Source organism: Thunnus maccoyii, chromosome 8 (genome assembly GCF_910596095.1).
Source record: "Thunnus maccoyii chromosome 8, fThuMac1.1, whole genome shotgun sequence".
NCBI classification, from domain to species: Eukaryota; Metazoa; Chordata; class Actinopteri; order Scombriformes; family Scombridae; genus Thunnus; species Thunnus maccoyii.
The window spans coordinates 29277520-29299038 of NC_056540.1; the positions used below are offsets into that span (position 1 = coordinate 29277520).

The 21519-nt window shown below is 38.6% G+C and overlaps 3 protein-coding genes across 5 annotated transcripts; all 3 read left to right on the plus strand.

Moving 5' to 3' along the window:
- The first annotated feature begins 53 nt into the window (after positions 1-53).
- On the plus strand, positions 54-1430 carry LOC121901643 (snRNA-activating protein complex subunit 1-like). Its single transcript, XM_042418533.1, has one exon. It carries the CDS (start codon positions 161-163, stop codon positions 1241-1243), a length of 1083 nt encoding a protein of 360 aa, XP_042274467.1. The 5' UTR covers positions 54-160; the 3' UTR covers positions 1244-1430.
- Positions 1431-3170: 1740 nt separating this feature from the next.
- On the plus strand, positions 3171-8752 carry arl9 (ADP-ribosylation factor-like 9). The gene is made up of 4 exons (XM_042418537.1): positions 3171-3618; positions 5218-5395; positions 5917-6092; positions 6648-8752. Exons 1-4 carry the CDS (start codon positions 3367-3369, stop codon positions 6822-6824), a joined length of 783 nt encoding a protein of 260 aa, XP_042274471.1. The 5' UTR covers positions 3171-3366; the 3' UTR covers positions 6825-8752.
- An 82-nt stretch (positions 8753-8834) lies between these two features.
- Positions 8835-20951, plus strand: LOC121901644 (testicular haploid expressed gene protein-like). 3 transcript variants are annotated; one of them, XM_042418534.1, is made up of 8 exons: positions 8835-9241; positions 9328-9358; positions 10568-10627; positions 11149-11283; positions 13662-13793; positions 16583-16724; positions 18136-18270; positions 18796-20951. In XM_042418534.1, exons 1-8 carry the CDS (start codon positions 9223-9225, stop codon positions 18925-18927), a joined length of 786 nt encoding a protein of 261 aa, XP_042274468.1. In that variant the 5' UTR covers positions 8835-9222; the 3' UTR covers positions 18928-20951. The 3 variants fall into 3 exon arrangements, with proteins under 3 accessions (XP_042274468.1, XP_042274469.1, XP_042274470.1); XM_042418535.1 differs by having other exon boundaries at positions 10571-10627; XM_042418536.1 differs by lacking the exon at positions 13662-13793.
- Positions 20952-21519: the final 568 nt, after the last annotated feature.

A 21519-nucleotide genomic window follows, 5' to 3' on the forward strand; every position in this document is an offset into this window, starting at 1 on the left:
GAGTTTTGCTTGATTGGTTATTTGTCATAATCGACCACGCCCACGTAATTTGCCAAAAGCATCCTCACCTGCTGTGATTATGTGCAGAGCACCTTTGGACTTCTGTCAAGCAATTTAAGACTTTTAATCTTGCAATTTGAAGGTCTGTTTTGTGGACAGGATGCCTCGTTCGCCGCCTATTTACTCGGATTTCTTCGACCAGCCTCTGACAGAAGACGTGGAGGAACTCCTGGCTCGTTTCCAGCAGACTGACTCGGTGAGATATGTGGAGTTTTCAGCTATCTGGAGGCAGATGGGCTTCTCAGATGTCTTCAGAGGCATCACCAGTATGGGTGAAATGAAGAGGTTTTGCAGGATAACGTTGGCCACAGCAATGAAGTACTTCCTGCCGCCATACAGCTACCAGATCCGAGTGGGAGGTTTGTATCTGATGTTTGGTTTTTACCACACTCAACTGGCCATACCACCTGTCAGGATCAGGCTGGCTCTGAAGGACTGGGCTCAAGTTCAGAAGTTTCTCAAAGACTGTGTGGACTCTGGGCACCATGATGTGCTTTACATATATCAGAAGCTTGTTGCAAGCAAGGCCATAGACTACACCGCCATGCCACATGTTCTCACCTTCCAAAAGCAGAGAAAACCAAAGAAGAAGGCTGTGTGTGCAGAGTTTCTGGGGAGGAGTACCGCAGTCCAGGAGCTCATCTCTGCAGAGACGCTGGAGGAGCTGACCAACATCCAGAGCCTCTACAAGAAGATGAAGGAGGCCACCGAGGAGGTCAGCCGCCAGGCCACCATGACACATGAAGACTTTGCCACCCGGCTGAGAGACTGTGTGTCGGAGTTCATCACTTGGCAGGAGAAGACTTTCTCAAAGCATAACAAAGACAATGATGATGAGGATGAGGAGGAGGAGGAGGAGAAACCATCTGAGATCGAGCCCAGCAGCAGAGCCAGGCTCCTGTCCTCCATCAAGCAGAAGAGCTACAGCAACTTCCAGGAGGCGTCTAAGTCCCGGAGGCACCGGCAGGCCGAGACGGTGGACTCCTCCAGCTCAGGGGCAGAGCAGGTTCAGGAGACGGCCACTCTGCAGCGCAGGAGGCCTCCTTCACTACGGGCCCGGACCTGGAAGAACCTCGGGAAGATGCAGGAGGAGAGCAAGCTCCAGGCTTGGCTCCTGAGTGCTCCTGAGCAGGAGAGGGTGCCGGTGAAGAGGACCAACCAGGTAGCACCCTTCAAGCCATGAAGAGAAGCGAGGAAGAGGCACTTAAAGTCCATTTGAGTTAGAAGTTAGTTTAGTCTGTTGCTTTTGTTCTTTAACCAAGTTTGTTTAAATCAGAAATTGATGATTTTTCACTTATGAATGTTATGTGTCTGTTCAGTTGTTGTATTGATATTTAATTTGTTAATAAATAGATTGGCTGGTTAATAAATTGTCTCCTTTTTTCACTGGGAGAAGGTTTGGCTTTAAACGCTGGACTTCCTTGTCTTTCATCACTGAACTAGCATTTGCTCTCTGTTTTATGACAATACAACTAATTTATAATAAAATAAAATCTGAATCACAAATAACAGAGTAACAAAAAAATCACCCCCCCCCCCCCAAAAAAAACAACCAAATGTATAAAAAAAATCTTGACAGTTACAAAAGGTCCAAATACTGTAAAATTATGATGTGGGATTATTGATCAATCCACAAAACCTATAAACTATAAATGTATGAAGGATATTTTTCACGTGATAAAGTCTACGTAGTATCTTCTGTGACACTTCCTGTTTGCAGCACAGTGCTTATCACAGTTTAAATCCCAAGCTTTATGCAGACCACAGATGCGCTGATGAAGAATCAGTGCTTTTTGAGTTAATATAGGTTTTGGGGTTTTTTTTCCCCCTTTACAGTGATTATTTCCCCCAAAATATTTTGAAATGAATTTTAATCATAATTTAAGATAAGAGACAACGTCAAATACAACAACATAGCTTTAGTTTAATGTGAATTTGAGAATTGTGTAGAAAATTCTTGTAAGACAGTTAATATTCATTCTTACCTAATAACTAGACAATTATAGCTACTGTATGGTTAAAAAAAAGAAGCCAAGAGGTCTTTGGTGATGATATTTTATACAACCTGAAAGGCCCACGCATGAAGTATAATTCATCTTACATGTAACACATTACCTCTCATCCTGACCCCCTACCCTCTACAAACATAAAACACACACACACACTTCACATACGTTCTCTGTCCTGTGTTCTTTTTAAGTCTTATAGGGCATTATAAATGTACCTCCATACCTTGTTGAACTGCTTTGTTTTATTGTTATCTTCTGACAATGTCTTTTCTATGATTAAATAATCAATTCTTTCCATATCTGTAAAGTAGGGCTCTCTGTTTTTTTTTCCAGTGTATTAAAATGAGCTTCTTATAAACAAAGGAGGAAAACATAAGCAACACTTCATACACAGTTAAGAGGAATTTGGATAGAATTTATGAATTTTATCTCTGGTGTAGTATTCCTTTCATCAATTTGCATTGTATTAACTATAGATTTTTATTAGTGGTAATGCTGTTAGTGAGATATAAGCATATAATCTTCATTTAAAGGTGCAATGTGTAGAATTTAGTGGCATCTAGTGGAATGAACTTGGCAGAGATGGAATATAATATTCACAAATAAGTTTTAATTAGTGTATAATCACCTGAAAATAAGAATCATTGTGTTTTCATTAACCTAGAATGGGCCCGTTATGGGAGCAGGTCCTCTTCCATGGAGGTTGTCATGTTGCACCGCCATGTTTCTACAGTAGCCCAGAACAGACAAACCAAACACTGGCTCTAGAAAGGGCCTTTCGCATTTTTCACAAGTTTTGCGGCAACCATAGCTTCTCCTACATGCTTGGAAAAGGAGGAAAGGGGCACTAAATCTTACACACCGCGCCTTTAACTCTGTACTGTTGTTTTATTTATTTCATGTATTTATTTTTATTCATTATTTTTATTTCTTTTTATCATTTCTTTGTTTTTATTTCATTTTCTTTCTATTTCTTATGTGTTGTTTGAGGCATCATGTTCATTCATGTAGTCAATAAAGAGAAAATAAATAATAATAGTAATAATGATAATAATAATAAACCCGTAGCAGTAATGGCGTCCTCTAGTGGTCATACTGAACGCCGCATAAACAAAAACCTGCCCGGAAACATCGTTTAGAGAAGTTCCTCCTGAGCTTCCTGTCTGGCTGTTAATCCACTTGTTGAGAAGAGGAGAAGGACAAGCAGAGGGAACAAAGTTAAACCTTCACTACAACTCGGATAATGGCGGAAACCGACGGATAAAAAGCGGTAGTTAAGAAGAAAAAAAACAACCGGATGACGGCTGATTTGAACACCATGTTCGGGATGAGGGAAGCCGGTGTCTTCGGCGCCTCCGTCGTTCTTGCGGGCGGAGTCGCATTTGTTATCTGGAAGTACGCGTCCTCCTCTGGGAAGAAGAAGTCTGAAAGTCGGCCGGAGCAAGTCGGGAAAAGTGCCAGAGAGAAGGGAGAAGGGAAGGAAGAGGGGAGGAGAGAGGAAGCTGCGGCGGCGCCTGTTGTCGCTGCTGAAGCGCAGAAAACATCAGAGGTATAAAAAAAAAAATAAAAAAAAAACCCCGTTAACTTTACCGGACACACCTGCCTGGAAACCGTTGTTGGCGTCACAAATATGTCAAAATGTTCTCACTAAAATATCAAATGCGAGGAAAATGTGCAAACAGGGAGCATGTTGTTGCCACTTCACCTTAGAGATATCAACTAAAAGTATGCAGGAGATGAAGCAGATACACATTTTTAAACCCTCAAATCTTAATTGTAAAGGCTCGTGCACACCCTCAGTTGCTTGTAGTTAGGTGCGCAGGAGGAAATGTTCACAGGTAAGAGAAGAGAGAAGTTCCTCATACTGACCTTTTACTAGCAATAGACTTTATTAAAGATACAACGTTTCGGTCCTTAGACCTTCAAGTAAAGCTGAGGAACAAATAAGGCAGATAAAACCAACACCTGCTCAGGTGAAGCTAATCAGGGAGCATGAGCTGTCAGACAATCAGTCCCACAGTCTGTATGTGTTGATCCAATTAGAAAACACCTCTCATCATCAAAGATGGACACAATCTATAATATAAACAGCAGCTACATCAGCTTATATACAAACATTGAATAATGCAATTAGTTAAAATCAATTTGCCCTAAATCATCTCTTCTATAATAACAATAATAATAATGATAATAGGATAATCTCAGGGTAACTTTATCATAATTTTACTGTATAGGCCACCCCATAAATATGCCTCTAAATAAGCAGCAGGTTACCACAATACAAAACATAAATAGCCACATTCAATCATATAACATATAGTGGATACTGACACATTGGCATATATATCATACCAGCTAATATCTGCAGATACATCAGCCTGGCTCAAGTTCAGGCAAGCTCACTGTGGGTTGATGTAAAGCATTCTGGGTAACGTAGGACATCACTTACAAAATTAGATATACAGTAAATTAAAAGTAGTAATTGAGTTCATAGCTGTTTCATGAGCCCTCGCTGGTTATAAAAAAAAATTCTGTTATCGTTTAATACTCCATGTCTGTTTTTTGTAGGGCTGAAAGTCAATTAATCAATTAGTCAATAGACAGAAAATTAATCAGCAACAATTTAGTAAAGTTTTCTGTGGTAGAAAACTGAATCTCTTTGGGTTTTGGACTGAAAACAAACAACATGTCTTCTGGTTACAGTCTTAGTTGAATTAGTGTTGTTAATTAATGTCTGTTTTAGGGCTGCATCTAATGATCATTTTCATGATCTATTAATTATTGTCTTGATGAATCGTTCAACTGTTGTCACACAAACAGTCCAAAAGCCAAATAATTTACAATGATCTAATAAAGAAAAGAGCAGCAAATGACGACATTTGAGAAGCTGACCAAGGGAATGTTTGTGCTGATAATTGTCATTAACAGTTAATTGATTATCATAATTATTGCTGATTACTTGTCTGTCAATCAACTAATCAATGAATCAAGTATTTGTTTCAGATCTACAGAGTACAAGAAGTTCATTTACTCCTTAATTGTATTTTTTAGTTTTTAGACTATTATTTAGTCAAAGTTTTTGTACAGCTGCTTCATGTTAGTGCAACCCTAATCTTCTGTGTATTGGTCCGTGTGTGTGGTGCTGCAGTCCAGGCCTGCGGTGTCAGGGGGGACACAGGTGCTGGTTCTGGGTCTGGACGGAGCCGGGAAAACCAGCCTGCTGCACTGTTTGGCCACCGGCTGCCTGGACCAGGACATGGAGCCGACGCAGGGCTTCAACGCCGTCTCCATCAACAGAGAGGACATGCACATCGAGTTCCTAGAAAGTGAGTCTAGATCCGGTCTTTATTTAACATGTGACAAAGGTTCACAACCAAATCAGGGTCATTGTGGTTACATGTCATGCTATTCAGGTTATTAGTCATACAAGACAAAGAAAGTGGAAAATCTCTATGCTAGAAAAGGTGGAAGCAGATAAATGACTCAGAAAGGATTAATACATTATTATAATAGTTGTTGATTAACTACATATCCCATAAACCCCTCTGATTCATGTTGCTCATTCAACTCCAGCAGATTTTCAGCAAACACCATCAGATGTACAAATTGTCAATTATCATTTATTTACAGTAAACATATAACATTATGTCACTCACCACTAGTAGCTGTAAACTCTAGAAACAAATACAACTGTAAATCCATATTTCAGTACATTTTGAGTAGTTTCAGACATGTCGTTTAGCGATTAGTGATTCTTTTTTTTGGTGTGAACCTCTCTCTGAACATCCAGCAGTGAGTCAGTGTCACAGCCGTCTGTCTGTCTGTCTGTTGTCTGTCTGTCTGTCAGTCGGAGGTAAAGAGGAGCTGCGGCCGTACTGGCAGAGGTACCTTTCCAAAGCTCTGCTGCTGGTGTTTGTGGTCGACTCCTCCGATCCGCAGCTCTTCCCCGTCACTAAGAAGCATTTACATGAGCTGCTGGCCTCTGACCCCCGCCTGCCTTTAATGGTGCTGGCCAACAAACAGGTGAGCATGACAGGAAACACTCCAGACTGTCCTCTAGCAAAAGCCTGCAGGCTTCCTGTCCTCTGGTTTATTATTAGAGACGTTTCAGTCAGTGTTCAGATGAGATTTTCTCGTTCAGTTCAGAAGTTTGTGATCCAAATGTAAACAAAAGCCTCACAACTAAAATTTAAAACATGATTGCAACCTGTTATCACCAGGATTGTCCACAAATTGTACACATCATGTCATTTTATTCATGTAATTTATATATATTTTACATTTTTTGTAGTAAAAGCAGTTTAATTGGAATTTAGTTTGTTCAAATGCTTCAAATTCAGACAAAACTGAGCAGGTTCTTTACAGTCCAAGTCTTGTTTGAAGGACAAAACAAAAAAAGAAGCTTTATTTTCATTATCTGAAAATACAAAGAAGGTAGTTTCATTTCAGTTTTCAGTTCTGTCCAGTATCTGAAAAGATAAACTCTAAAGTGTCCTCGGCTGTGTTTTTGGATGCAGTGAGAGGATAATAGTAATAATTCTGTCCACATGTCTCCTCGTGTTTGGCTCGTGTTTCCAGGATCTTCCGGGAGCCTGCAGCATCACCGACCTCCATGAGGCTCTGTCCCTGTCCGAGGTCGGAGACCGTAAGCTGTTCCTCATCGGCACCCATGTGAAGCAGGGAGAGACGGAGCTGAGCTCAGGCGTTCAGGACGCTCGGGACCTGATCATCCAGATGGTTTGTGACGGCAATTAAAACCCGCCGGCCTCCGTTAAATCCTCGGTCCGTTAGCGTTCGTCACTTAAATCCTGTGCTTTTGATAACGTTTAATCGGCTCTTTGCACTTTTTCACTTTACTGTGTTTTCACTACACCAGGTTGGCTGAAACTCTTATTTATTTGTGAGAAAATAATTAAAACAACTTTTTTTTTTTCTAATATGTAACAGTTGGGATTATAAAACTACTTCTCTGAGCTTGAAAATGTTAAACCTCACTGACTTTAAATTTGTGTTTCACCATCATGTGACACGTATTACGGAGGAGGATTAAGGTCACTGAGTTCTGAGTTTAAAGTCAGATTTCTGAGAATAAAGTTTAATTTCAGAAATGTCCGAACTCTGACTTTAAACTCAGAACTCAAATAAATTTCTCACATGTGGCCCTAATCGTCTTCCGTACAGTATAGCTGATGTGCTCCGTCTCGTTTAAATGTTTCTTTGCATTTGATGTTCTGTCAGAAACTCCTTTTATTTAAATCGGTGGCCTTCAGGACATTCTTACCAAATTTTATTGTTCTTTCATCTTCACCAAAGGTTTTTTTTTTGTCCCAGTGGGGGACGAGTTGTTTCCACAGAGTTATAAATGCTTTTTAGTTTACAAGGCTTTTCACTGGTGACTGTTTCTGTGTGCTGCTAATGTCATGTAGCGCTGCAGATGATGATGATGATGATGATGATGATAAACAACTGTAGGAGCAGCTCAGGTCGGAGCTGCCTCCAGGTTGTCAGATGGTACAAAATCACTGTGGATTTACTTCAGGCTGTTAGAGTCACTCAGGCCATCTGCTGCGTACAGTTTTATCACCAGTGATGAGTTTTAGCATCATAGAAATACCTATTTTCTAAATTTTACTGTCTTGTGATATTGTAAACAAAAAAATATATATATATATGTAAAAGCACCGTCATACAGTACGAAAGGTTGTTTGTGTGTCATGATTCACAGAATGTTTAACACTTCAAGATAAAGACTCAGAGCTGTACTTGGCAAGATTTTAATGGGAAAATAATAAACTCATTCTATCAACTTAGAGTTCAAACCGAGGCTGTCATACCCGCCCGATAAACATCTGTTAGATTTAAACACTTTGTTCTTATTAAAGCTGTCGTATCTCTGCTCACAGGAAGTTACCAATTAAGATGTCAAAGTAAAACTAAAAAGACATCTCTGTGCTGTGTTCAGATTACAGATGGTACGTTACACAATTTCTGGGTATTTAAATTTTTTCAAACAGTGACCTGTTTCTGCCATTTGGGGCCGCCAACATGCTGAGAGCAGCTTTAATAAAAACTAGTGGAACCTGTTGACACACGAGAAGAGTTTCAACAGTAAACCAAAACTATTTAATGTCTAAATAAAACAGCTGTTTATTGATACAGGAACAGTGGTGAAGCTACTTTTATCATTGATAAGTCACCCAGTTACCAAACCTTAACACTACTCAAAGCCTTTCTTGCTTCAGGAGTGTTACTGTTTGGCTTAAAAAAACACTTTTATGATACAAGTTCATTGTTACATGTTTTTTTTTTTCTTTATCTTAAAAAGGTCATTGAATTTATCTTCAAAGGGAATATAAACCAGATGTGTTTTATGTCTTTTAGATTAGCTTCATGAGCTGTTTGCTGTTATTATTTTTGTCTTAATACAGTTTAGTTTGGTGAAATCTGTTTAATACTTTCTGTCTGCACTGTGGGATAAAGGTCAAGATGTACAAAAGGCTTCATTTGAACAATATTTGAGGAATGTAAAGATTTCAAACAGCATATTTTTAAAAAAGTTCATTCACAAAATTCATAGCTTTATTCTGACACCAAAACATATCCAACATACAGTATTGTGTGAACAGATTCTTCACAGATTGTTATACAGTTTTTTCACATTTAAATAAATTGTTTTCAGTAAATTATTGTCGTGTTTTCATTTTGATGAAGTCTCTTTATCCATCAGGATACTATGCAGCGCCATGTTTATGGGGATAAAACTAATAATAACATCTTATCTGTGAAGGCGGACTGACTCCTCACGTGAGGAAATAGCCTCTTCCTAACATAGCTCCTGACATTTACTCTGTCGTCACACCATCAAAGCACGTTTATATTTGGAATCTGATCCAAACACGCCAGCTCTCCAGAAATACCGCAGCAGCCGCCCTCCCCGCTGACCTCAATGTATCACTTTCCTTTTAACATCCTGCGTCGGAAGTCTTGAGACAGCAAAGATGGATGGAGCGAGCAGCTGACTCCAGTTTCAAGGAGTCCTCAGGTGTGGAGTAGGTTGCTAAGGACTCCCGGCTCCATGGCAACAGCGGCAGATTAGTGTGACACCATCGACGGGCAGCGAGCCGACACATCCAGTTTACTGCTGCAAGTTGAGATGGTGTCTGGAAAACAAGGTGAGTTTAACAATTCTCATGTGCAACAGGGTCTTTAAATATTTGTAGTTTAATGTTTTCATGTCTTTTGTTGTTGATTCTTGCAGGGATTCAGTCCAGATTTGGTCCATCAAACAGGTAAAGTCATTTCATTTTTATTTATATTTTTTATTTTATTTGTTTTTCAGATGCAGCTACTCTAACAAACATCAAAAAGTTAAGCAATCATGCTAAGATTGTTCAGATAACAGCTGATTTAAGTAATAATTGAAAGTTGTATTTGTTTGCTCATCTGTATATTTGTTTATTTACTTTTTACTAGTGTATTATTGCTGTAGTCTGCATATACTCTAATATATTACTGTGTATTGTTTAGATTACAGTAGATGTTTACATACATAGCGTTTGACATAACTTACTTATTGTTGGATAGTTGCCATCAAAGTATGAGTGTATTGTTTATATTTGGGTAAGTTTGGGGACTACAGATGCAAATTAGCTTTAAGCTAACTCTGGTGCAGTGCATCTTTAATGTTTCAAACTGCACACTGTCCCATTCAATAAATAAATAACTCTAAATAAATCTGATATAACATGTTTGACTCATGTATATAAAGTTCTATCAGCTGGCTTTCCATGTGTTTTTCTTTCTTCTGTAGGTGATGTAAATGTCTTGTGAGCTGGGCATTTTCTGGGTTTATGACACTTAAATTAAAAAAAAATAGTACACACAATGTTGCACTACTAGATTTCAGTATTTCTTCTTTCTTTTGCACAAATATTTGCACAATTCCCGACCAGGGATACTTGTGTTGCACCCCAGTGGGTATTTATGCAGTTTTCAGCAGGTATGTAAACAGATATTTAAAAGTGATGGATAAATGAACATATTTGGAACATGACAGGTGGTGCTGATGAAGCTCATCTGATAGTTGTGGCATCGAGCTAGATAAAGTCTGCACTGTATTTGCTCATTACTGGACTACAAGTGTTGATATCTCCCTACTTCTTTTATTTTCCTGTATATTTCCTTGAGGGGTCACTGTGGAATAAAGAAAATGATTTAAAAAGCCTGAAATTCCAAGCTACAAAAGTCAAATTTATCTTTGAGGCATCACTGCAATATAAAAAAAACCACAGTAATGAAATTGGATGACATGCAGATGAACTTTAACAGTATATAATGTCTTTGATTAGTGGCTACGATGAGGTTTGGAGTGTACAGCTGAAGAGTAAGACAAGTTTTTGGACAACGCAGAGTGATTGGATGTTCCCTCGGTCCAAAGTCCCTGAAATACACATCGTATTTAATGCTGATTTGTGTTTTTTTTATAAATGTCTTTTCAGCAGAATCTTGGAGCTTTCGCAGCACAAAACCTCAAAAACAGTTTGGGCCACGACTCCTTGGTGAGTAGCTGCATACTAGATTCTTCCTCTTGATTAAAATCAGATTTTTTTTCTTACATCAGTATAAACAAACCTTTTTTTTTTTTTTTTTGATACCGCAAGAAATATCACCTACCACAAGACGAGCAGAAACTACAAATCGCCTCTGTTCATTTATAGTCTGTAAACATTTTAAGCATTTTCAGGACAAGTTCTCTTCCAGCTGTTACATCATATGAAATTGCATGTTTGTTCATTGATCCAGTGTGAAATAGACTCCAAGAATCCAGGAGCCTCTGCGGTCAGTGTTTCCTTCCTTGAGTGTAATTTCTCTAAATTGCATAATTAGAGACAGATGTCTGGCACGTTCTGACTGTGAGGTTAAACAGGCAAAACAATAGAAAAATGACCGGAGGCCACATTTGATTGAAAGTATCATTCTTTCATGGTGTAATTGCCCAATTGGAAAGTATTTATTCTGCTTTCTACACCAACTTTTTTCGCCCTCGCAGCTTCTTATTGGATACTTTTTTATTGATTAGTGAGAGGCTGAGCTGGGGCAACCAGGAGCCGATATGGCCTTTGTCTGCTTCAGCGCTCGGAGCTGTTCCAAGTGCAAGAATCCAATACCTGGCCAAGCACAAAAGAGACTTCTCAGCAAGGGAGGACCACCGGAGGTAACTGCAGCCTGTTTGCACCCGGAACATTATTGATGACTCTATCAAAAAAGCATGAGAGAGAGAGAGAGAGAGAGCTGTCTGTGTTGATGCCGCAGGGCGCTGTATACAAGCTTTTTATGTTGTGCTGCGTCAACCTATTAGTGGAAATGTTTGCAAAACTGAAGGGTAATGGACTTTGAAGGCTTTTTTCCTTCTGATGCTCTTTGGCACAGAGTTGATTTAGGAAATGCAGACTGTGAAGTGATGTGCAGGACTGATGCCAGCTGCATCCTGAGCAGAGGCGAGGATCCCTGAGAGCTGTCAGGCTCAATTAGTGATGGAAGAGATGTGACAGGAGAGTAGTTACAGCTCTCAAGGCTTTTGCTATTTTGATATTGTTTGTTGTTTCTCCCTCCTCAGCTGTCAGATTTAAAGCGCAGCAACATGCGGTTTAATTCAATCAGACGCCCTCACAGGAAGTGCAGCTCCCAGAACAAATAATACCGTAATTGAAGATGACAGCAATCACCTGCTGCTTGGTTGGAAGCAGGATGTTCATCAGAGATTTACAGTTTAAAGAGCTGTGAGAGGACACTGTTGCTTTACAGTGCTAGATACATATTAGCTTTATTAAATACTACATTTAGATTGTGATTAATGTATTTGAAGGTCTGTTATATCTGATAATTAGACTGCTGCAGTCAAGAAGTCTAGTCCTTTTTGTTCATTTTTAATCTGATTATCTGGAAAAACATTGTACAAAAACACACACTGGCCCTGCTGAACTACGTCTTTAAACACATAATCAGTTATCGCCATATCTCTGATGCTACCTCAGTATCAAAAGTGTAGCAAAATTTAAGGAATGGCAGCTGCTGCTTTCATTAAATATGAGCCTGCACCTGCTGGTCATTTTTGATTAATCTGCAGATTATTTCTCGATTAGTCTGCAGATTATTTTCTTGTTTAATCTGTCAGTCTTTTGTTTTTTAACATGTCAGCGGTGAAAGACGGTCGTCGCAATTTAACGTCTTCGTTGTTCTTTGTGTCTGACTAATGGTGCAAAACCTGAAGATGCTTAATTTGCAGTGATATAAAATACAGAGAAGCAGAAAATGTTCACATATGAGGAGCTGGAACCGGAGAATACTTGATGCTTTTGCTTGAAAAATTATTGATTAATTTTTTTTTTAATCCATTAATTGTCTGATAGTTTGGAACAAATTTTATATCTCATCTAACCTTGGTGTGGATGATATGATAAAATGTTAGTTATGAGGTTAATACAATCATTAACTGTTCGTTTTATTCAGCTGGAGCTGAAATATTTATGTTATATGGTGATATAACTATAACCAAAATTCTAGTGTTGAAACAATTAGATCATTAATCAATAACTACATTGGCAGAAAGTTAATCAATAACAATTTGTCCATATTCTATAATACTGTGAATTGATCATCTTTGGATTTCTAATTGTTGATTTGACCAAACATTGTCATTTGCATTTTCTGACATTTTATTGACTGAACACAAAATTGATTAACTGAAAAAATAGAATAATATCGATTAATATAATATATGAATGAAAACGATCATTAGTTGCAGTCTTATATTTAAGCAGGTACATTTATTAACTGTTAATTTCACTCAGCAAGTCAGATAATTTCAGAAGATTGTAGAGCAGAAAACATGTTTTAAGCTTGATGATACTGCAACAACTAAATCCCAGATGATATCTCGTCTCATTATATTATATTGATACAAACTGTATAACTCAGCTCTCGACTGAAATCAAACACTTTAGTCATTAGAGTATAAAGTGTTGTTTTATATTTTTGTCTACTTTCAGCGGCAGATTAGCACACATTTGGTGCTCTTGTGAGAATTTCTGGCAACAGGACTAAACTACGGACGATACTTGTTAAGAGCATCAATTCCTTGTTGGTTTTGGTCTTTTTGTGGGATTTCATGACAATATGATAAATGTAAAATAACAAAAGCCTTAATTAACCTTTAATATCACTTAGGAATGATTTTGCAGAGTCAAAACATTTCCTTAATATCACACATTGGACTACTTATTTGAATGATTGCTTTGAGGAAACAATAAGTCAGAATAAAGCTGGGAGCATTTGACCTTGGACACATATCAGTCCCCAGTCTCAACTAATTGTTTAACAAAGTTTAATTGTTTTGTGAATACAGATGATTTTCCACTCTTACCTGCGTCATCATCAGCCGTGCACTGATACTTATCCATTGTTCTGCATCCCCCCCTCAACCTCCCCTCCTCCCTCCCCCTTCTTCCCTCCCACTGGCTGGAGACATTCTTTTGTCTCCGACACACAACACAGCGTATAATGGATCTGGTAATAGCTTCCATTTTCCTGCAGGAAGGAGGAGGAGGAGGAGGAGGGGAGCTTCTTCAGGAAGACCCGGCGTCCTTCCTCCAAAGCGTCCCAATACAAACACATTGTCCGCTTGTCAACACCTAAAACCAGCGACTGTAGCTCCCAGGAAGCGGGGTAAAAGCCTCATTACACATCAAACACAACCAGTAACATGAGGTCTGAGCAGAACCAAACAAACCCTGCACTGCCTTCTACTTATAGTAACTTAACTTACAGTAGCTGTGTTTACAGCTATACAGTATCTTACCTGAAATTTTGAAGTATTAGTGTTGAGATTCTCAATTCTCAGCGCAAAAACAGACCCAGTATAACCATATCGACTCTGTTGTGTTGGGCAGTTGAGCCACACAAGAGCATAACCTCTAAATACCTCCAGCATGGCTACCAGGAAACCCTCCCAGTAAGCCTTTTAAGTTTTCTAGACATCTGGGTTACATATAAACACCACATTTCAGTGGTTATAAAGCAGACAAAACTTGAACTTTTCAACCAAATTTTTCACAATTTTAATCTAAAAGTCTATAATTTACCAAATCAGTGCTTACAGGGAGAGTTATGACTTGATTTAACATCCCTTCTGGTGGCCATATTGGAGGTTTTTTTAGGTTTTCTGCAGCTCAGACTGTGAACAGCTGGTTGACTTTATAAACCTGCAGCTTGGCCACCGCTGTAACTCAGTAGATATGGTTAATTTAATGACTTTTGTTTTTTTAAATGAGATTTAGATTGTTTACTGTTGTTGAGTGTGTTGTTTTAGACACTTTGACACCAGCTAACTAGTCTAACTGGTGCTGAAACGATTAGTTGATCAATCGTCCAAAACAAAAACACTCCAAGTGGCTTTAATCAATATTTTTGTGATAAAAATGGATCAAATGACTGTATAATGTGAAAAGGGTCACTTGTATCGAGCATCTCAGCATCTTTCAGGTCATTAGTTTTTGGTTTTATGGCCAGTGATTATTAGCGTATTAGCATTGTTTTCAGCCGCAGCAGGCAGCTGTTTTCAGAGAAAAGGCTCTAAAAGCCCACTGACTCTACCTGCTCAGTGTCAAACAGGAAAAAGTTAGCAACTAGCTGGTGAACATAGTGGTGCATTTAGCAGATAAAAAGCCAGATATTCCTCTCAGGAGTGGAGACCAAAACAGAGTGAATATTGAACTTACATTCACCAGTTGGCCAGAAATATGACTCCAAATGAACGCTAATGTTGGTGCAAGTTTGCTTGATGTGTAAATAAACAACTGTTTGCTAACAAGTTCATCGTATGAATTTAAAAGGTGATAATATGACAATGTTGCGTTTACAGCTTGTTTCTACTGCCCCCAAGTGGCCAAATAATCAATTATTGTAGGTTTAACAATTTTGATATATGAATTGTTTGCTTAAGGGGTCCTGAGATCACAAGATGATTAAATGAATAGGAAAGAAAACACTGGGTCCTATTACATAAAATAAGTAATATAGTGTTGGATAGTGTACAGTATATAGACCAGAACCACAACAAAGTCTTTTTAAATATCTGTTTTAAAGATTATTTCCACATAACGCTCCTCAGCAGACCTCAATGCCACCAGTTGTGGTGTTTTGGCAGATTTATGACTCCAAACTCGAAAGCTTTAATCCTCCCTCAGGGGTCCACATACGAACCAAAGTCTAGAGAGTTAAATTGCAGCAGAATGAAACATATCATAATGATAAATATGAGAAGGCCAAGCTGAGGCTCAGCTCCAACACTAACGTCTCCATGCTGCGCGAGGAAGCCAGCGTTTGGACATCTGTTATTTCAGTGTCAGACTGTGGGAGAGCGAGGAGAGCAGACAATAGAGCTCATTGTCCAAAGTTCAGGACCCCTGGGACGCTCGCAGACAGCCACGGAAGTCTTTTTATACATCCTGACCACAGCGGCAGAACATGTTGTTGGGCATGGAGGAGAGATCCATCCAGGGTTGTTAGATTTCTGAATTTTATACACAAAATACATGTTTGCTTTTGTAATTATAAAGATTGGTTTGATTTATCGCTGCTCTAATTCTCTGTATGAGGAATAACAATCACAGACAGCCAAAATGTAATCCTCTCATGTTGTTGCGCCAAAACAAAAAAATACAGACCAGACAAAACACAAGGCAGCATGACCCATATGGCAGATGATAATAATAATCAGATATCTTTATATCCTAAAGTAGACGTGTGGTGTTTGGAGAAAAAAGTGCCTAGTCTGACAAAATTATTACTGTACTTGCATCCAATGACATTTTAAGCATGTAACTAAATTTATGTTGAAGAGGGAATAAAATGCATCCTCTATAATAATATGGTTCTTTAAATAATACACATACACCCACATATTGACGAGAACAAGTCTACACACCCCCCGATGAGATATATTGTGTTGTTTGTATTGTCAATTGTAACAATGCTGTGTAGAGCTGCAACAATTAGTCGATTAATTGATTAATCTATTGACAGAAAACAAAAATGTGCCAAAATTTCCTGGTTGCAGCTTCTCCAATGTGATGATTTGATGATTTTCTTTGTCGTACATTACAATAAACTGAATATCTTTGAGTTTTGGACTGTTTGTCATACAAAACAAGACATTTGAAGATGTTACCTTGGGCTCTAAGAAATAATTTTATAGACAAAATGATTAATAGAGACAATCTACAGATTAATAGATAATAAAAAATAATCTTTAGTTGCAGCCTTGGTGCAACTATCATTTCTCTTCATTCAAGAAATGTAAAAGTTTCCATGAGAAGTGACTGAAATCTCAGCTCTGTTTTGGAGAATTCTGTTCATGTAAGAAAACCCCCCCTCACATCTCAATACAAAGGGCTTTTTCAGATGTTTATTTATTGCAGCATATTTACAGGATTCTTTTTTTTCGGGTCCCACAGGCCTCCTCACATGCCTCAGTGTGAGAATAACTGTCCTATTTGGCACGTGGATCCTAGAGTGAAAACTGCTGTGATCACACCGCGACTGCTTCAGCTCTCCAACCCCAAACTGAACCATCCAGACTTCCAGAGCAACAGAGAGGTTAAGATCCTTAAATATTTCACTTAGACATTGCAGTGCAGGAAAGGGATCAACCGCACATTTTGCAAGGCAGTTACAGAGAGAAAACTCACATGCAATGCAATGTTATGTTGGCTAACATGTTCATTTAGCACTGTTTGCTTTATTAAAGGACCAGTGTCTAAGATTTAAGGGGATCTATTGGCAGAAATGGAATATAATATTCAGAAGTATGTTTAATTAGTTTATAATCACCTGAAAATAAGACCTGTTGTGTTTCCGTCAATGAGCCCTTTATGTCTACATAGGGAGCGGATCCTCTTCCATGGAGGCCGCCATGTTGCACCGCCATGTTTCTACAGTAGCCCAGAACGGACAAACCAAACACTGGTTCTAGAGAGGACCTTTCGTGTTTTTCGCAGCCATCGTACGCTGCTCCTATATGCTTGAAAGGGGAGGGTGAAGGTGAAGGGTGCAATCTACAACCTCACCACTAGATGCCACTAAATTCTACACACTGGTCCTTTAAATAGAGTTTTAAAGACACTGTGAAGGTCACATTTTGTTTTGTTGTCTCAAGCAGCTACATTGCCTACAAATTATCTGCATGTAGATGGATAGACTTTGACTTTGTAGTGTTGGGTATTGTTTTGAACTGCCATTAATCTTTGTGTATATTGACTCTTTCTAACTTTGTCACATTGTAAAGATGTTTTATGTGTAAATTAATTGTCCATATGTACTTGTGTTTGAAAACTCATTTGCCTCAAATTATCCAAATTAAGTATTTTGAATTAAATTGAACTATTTTATACCATTTTAGACCTAAAGATCAAGAATAATTCACACTTTGAATCAGAGCTGCAACTATTAGTTGATTAGTTGATCAACAGGAAATTAATTGGAACTGATTTTCATGATCAAATAATCAATCGTGCAATTTTCTGTTTTTTTACACTCCTCACTGATGATAAACTGATTATCTTTGGGTTTTGGGCTGTTATTCGGCCCTCAAGGAGCAATTTCAGGCAAGCAAGTTTGCAAAAAAATATACAAATACAGTTCATTCACACACACAAAGACAATCTCAAATTACAAATATGACAATGTTAGAGTTCAAATAAACTTGAACATGGCCTCTGGGAACTTGTGATGGTTATATTTTACAGACCACATGAATAATCAATTATATAATCAGTAGATTAATAGATAATGAAAAATCATTAGTTGCAGCCCTACTTTGAATGTGATTGTTGTTTTTAGCAGTTCCACATCACACATAAAAAAGAACAAACCAGATCTTCCAAAATCCAGTTCTTGGATGTTTCACTCCATTCTTCAAATAACTAATGACTGAAAGTCTAAGTTGACCTTGACAGACCGTGTAGCATTGTAATGAAATCTGAAATTCCTCCATCTGTTCGTTCCACAGAGCGTTGCTTCCATCGTTTCCTTCACTTCCAGAACAACCCAAATCTCTCAGCGACTGGCCCAGCTGTCACTTCCCCGACTGAAGGAGAGCAACGTCTGCTCCGAGCTCGGACGCCCAGAAGAGTCCATCTGGAGCGTGAGAGCACCGACTGCAAATATTTTTGAACTCTGTCAATGAAGGATTTTAGTGATGCCAATTAAATAACATTATAAGACTAAAAATTCAGTAATGTCAAGTTATTATTTATGAGGAACATTCTTTAAAAATTATAACTTAAAAATAGAGAATGAAACATTATTAGTTAGACTTTATGCTCGTCATCACACAATCAATTAAGATATTTTCCAGCTGTTGGAAGCAGCTCTCATAAACTGATTAATAGTTCCTTCAATTAGCTAAAATTTTCCAATCATCTTCAGCCAAATGACTGTTTGATGCATCCTCGGCTCGCATGCAATTTCCAGATTTTTATTGGCCGTCTTCCTATATGATCTGTTTTTCTGCAGTTTGTTTTTGGCTCTTTGTGTTGGTTAATACATTATATAATACAAAATGTCAAAAGTGCCTAAACAGGAAGTGAGCGTATAATACGATGAGCAGATTTCAAGGCTGCTGTTTTCTTCTAACAAACTTGATTTCATGTCGTTATTTTGCAAACAGGTTTCGAAGGCGGCGAGGAGAACCACAGCGAGTGACCGCGTCGAGGTCTTGGCAACACCGAAGCAGCTTTCCAAAGACTACGTTCCTCCACGAGAACCGGAGTGGAACCGAAGAAACGTCTCGTCAACCTGAACGTCCCCTCGACATCACAGCCAAGTCGGTGTTGATCCAGTTTCTGATCAACCTTCAGATCTGAAATAATCTAAAATATATTTCAGTAGATGATGATCATGACAGACATTTGATGCTCTATTGACAGAAGCGTTCAACCTGACTAAAGACTTTCATATGCAGTGTTTTTCCAAGTTATTTTGAGCTAATAACTGTAATAAAGCTTTTGCCCAAATAGTTTTTAGCTCATTTGCAGTAAAGCAGTTCATCTGCATAAAGAGAAGAACCCTACATGTCACTAACTCTAAATTAATCATATAAATTTATATGAGCTGTAAAAAATGATAGAATCACTATATTGTTAGAAAGCCAAGCTGAAAGATTATTGAAGGCTTTAATATCTTTATTCCAACTCAGTTTCAACAATCTGGAAGAGGAATGTGAGCGACAACGCCCGAATCGTTCGGTCTGTTTCCTTGCAGTTCTGCTGGCTTGTCGTTTGATATCTTAACCACGTGTATGAAATGTTAAGATTTTGGATCGTGATCTCATGACTTATGAAGTACTACGAGTTTAAATGTCGGATCTTTTGGCAAAATCAGAGCAGAGAAAGTGAGTAATGTCGGGAACAAAAACATGCTTTCTGTCTGATACCTCAGATCCAGCAGCTTTCCGCCTGAGCCGCGGTATGATATAGTGATCCACGTGGGTTTTCCTCTGCAGTTGTATTGATTCTGCAGTTATATCACAACCATGTGTGTATGAATCTTTGCACAATGGCGAGGTCAGATTTATTCAGCGTGTATTTTGGACTTTAAAAAGTAAATATTGCCTCCGTTGCCCTCTCCATCTCTGTTTGAAGCTGTCCTCTCAGTCGCTGAGTTGAGACAGATGTGTGCACCATGAACATTCGGTCACTCTTAAAATTAAAAAAGTGCCACTTCAGGAGCATACATGTGCAGTTTGAGTGTTAGAAAATGATCAAAGCCTCTCAGGAGCTGCTTTTTCCCCTTTTTTAGAGGTCATGACCTTTTGAAAATACCACAATCTGGCCGCAGTTTAGTTAACAAAAGGGCGCTGGGGTTCAGTTTGGCACAGTAATCCCATTTACAATACTGTCACATAAAAAGTGGTCTCAATTGATGTGTTCAGGAGCGGAGGCCCTGTACTGTAATTCGATGTGGCGTCCTGCAGGCGGTGGCAGCCGGTTCGAGCTTTAGATCGGTGCAGGTTTGCGGCCCAGCTCGGGGCAAGCCAGACATCAAAGGAGATTGAACACACGTCCTGCTGGGAGGCTAATCTGGGATTAGCTTGCTGCGATCGTGACCTGGGACCGCGAGGTAGAGGGGAGGAGGTGGTTGGGGGAGAAGATGGAAAAAAAAAAGTGACTAAATAAACACGAACAAAGCAGAAAATCTGGTCAGACGTAAACAGGCGGTGACAAAAAGTCAGTTTGGTTCATGGAGCTTGTTAGAAAAACACATTTGTTTACAATCTGTGTTTCTCACCAAATAGCGTGTATCCTTTAGGCCAAACAAACATGTTGAATGCATTTCCTTTCTTGATTGTTTTCAAAGATTTTATGAATATTGTAAAACTTCATTGACAGTCTTTTGCTACCGCATTACTACATTTCCTCTTGCACATTATTACCACCAACCGCTTCACATGTGTTGCAAGAAAGAGTCACTATAACTGTTCCTGTTGTTTTGTCCGCCTGCACGGAAGGTACATAAAGTAAGAAACTAAATATACTTCTTCAGGGCTGATAAATGTGAGGATTTGCTACATTTCCCTTTTTTTTTTACAATCGTAAATTGAATGTCAAATCGGGCTCTGGGAAATTGTTATGAACATTTTCCGCTATTTTCTGTCATTTTAGAGTTTAAAGGATTTATGGACAGATTAAGGTTCAAGGTTCAGTTTTGTCATAACACAATACAGGATCGCACAATGAAATGCAGTTGAATCCCCCTCCATGCTACACGCACAGAAAACGCATTCATATTTTCAATTAGAAGAGAATAAAACAATAAAATAGATCAAAGTATATAAAAGTAGCACTAAAAGAAGGAATAAAAAAGGAAAACTATATTATATTTAAAAGGAATATACAGTTACACGTGGGTATATATACTATATATACCCATACACCAATGTGCAAAACATATGTAATATGCAAATTATAGTGCAAAAAAACTTGAGTTAGTTGCAGTATGCATTGTATTTTGGTGTTTATGTTGCTATTATTGCATCCACAATCTGTATGAAAATACAGATGAGTGTCAGGATACAGTGTGGATCTTCTTTAAAGGATCAATAGCTTCCAGTCAGTGCATCTTATCAATCATCAAGTACTTATTTATTTTAAGAAGTGCACTCTTTCTCGTTCTACTCTCAGACTTTGCACTCCTGTGGTTAAGTTTACTGTCTCGATGCTCACTTACTGTTTTGCTTCACAGTCAGTTGTCACGTGTGTTTTGTGCCAACACCCTCACACAGGATGTGTACGGTCAGCCCACACATTCTGCTAAACAGAGGAAGTAGTCAGACCAAGACATGCTGATGGCATCATCCTGCACTGCTGGAACAAGCACTCATCTTTCATTTAGT

Coding starts and splice junctions, on each gene's coding strand:
- LOC121901643 (XM_042418533.1), top strand. CDS start 161: ATGCCTCGTTCGCCGCCTATTTACTCGGATTTCTTCGACCAGCCTCTG.
- arl9 (XM_042418537.1), top strand. CDS start 3,367: ATGACGGCTGATTTGAACACCATGTTCGGGATGAGGGAAGCCGGTGTC. Junction 5,396..5,916: donor GCACATCGAGTTCCTAGAAA/GTGAGTCTAGAT, acceptor TCTGTCTGTCAG/TCGGAGGTAAAGAGGAGCTG. Junction 6,093..6,647: donor TGGTGCTGGCCAACAAACAG/GTGAGCATGACA, acceptor TCGTGTTTCCAG/GATCTTCCGGGAGCCTGCAG.
- LOC121901644 (XM_042418534.1), top strand. Junction 9,359..10,567: donor AGATTTGGTCCATCAAACAG/GTAAAGTCATTT, acceptor ATGTCTTTTCAG/CAGAATCTTGGAGCTTTCGC. Junction 10,628..11,148: donor GTTTGGGCCACGACTCCTTG/GTGAGTAGCTGC, acceptor TTTATTGATTAG/TGAGAGGCTGAGCTGGGGCA.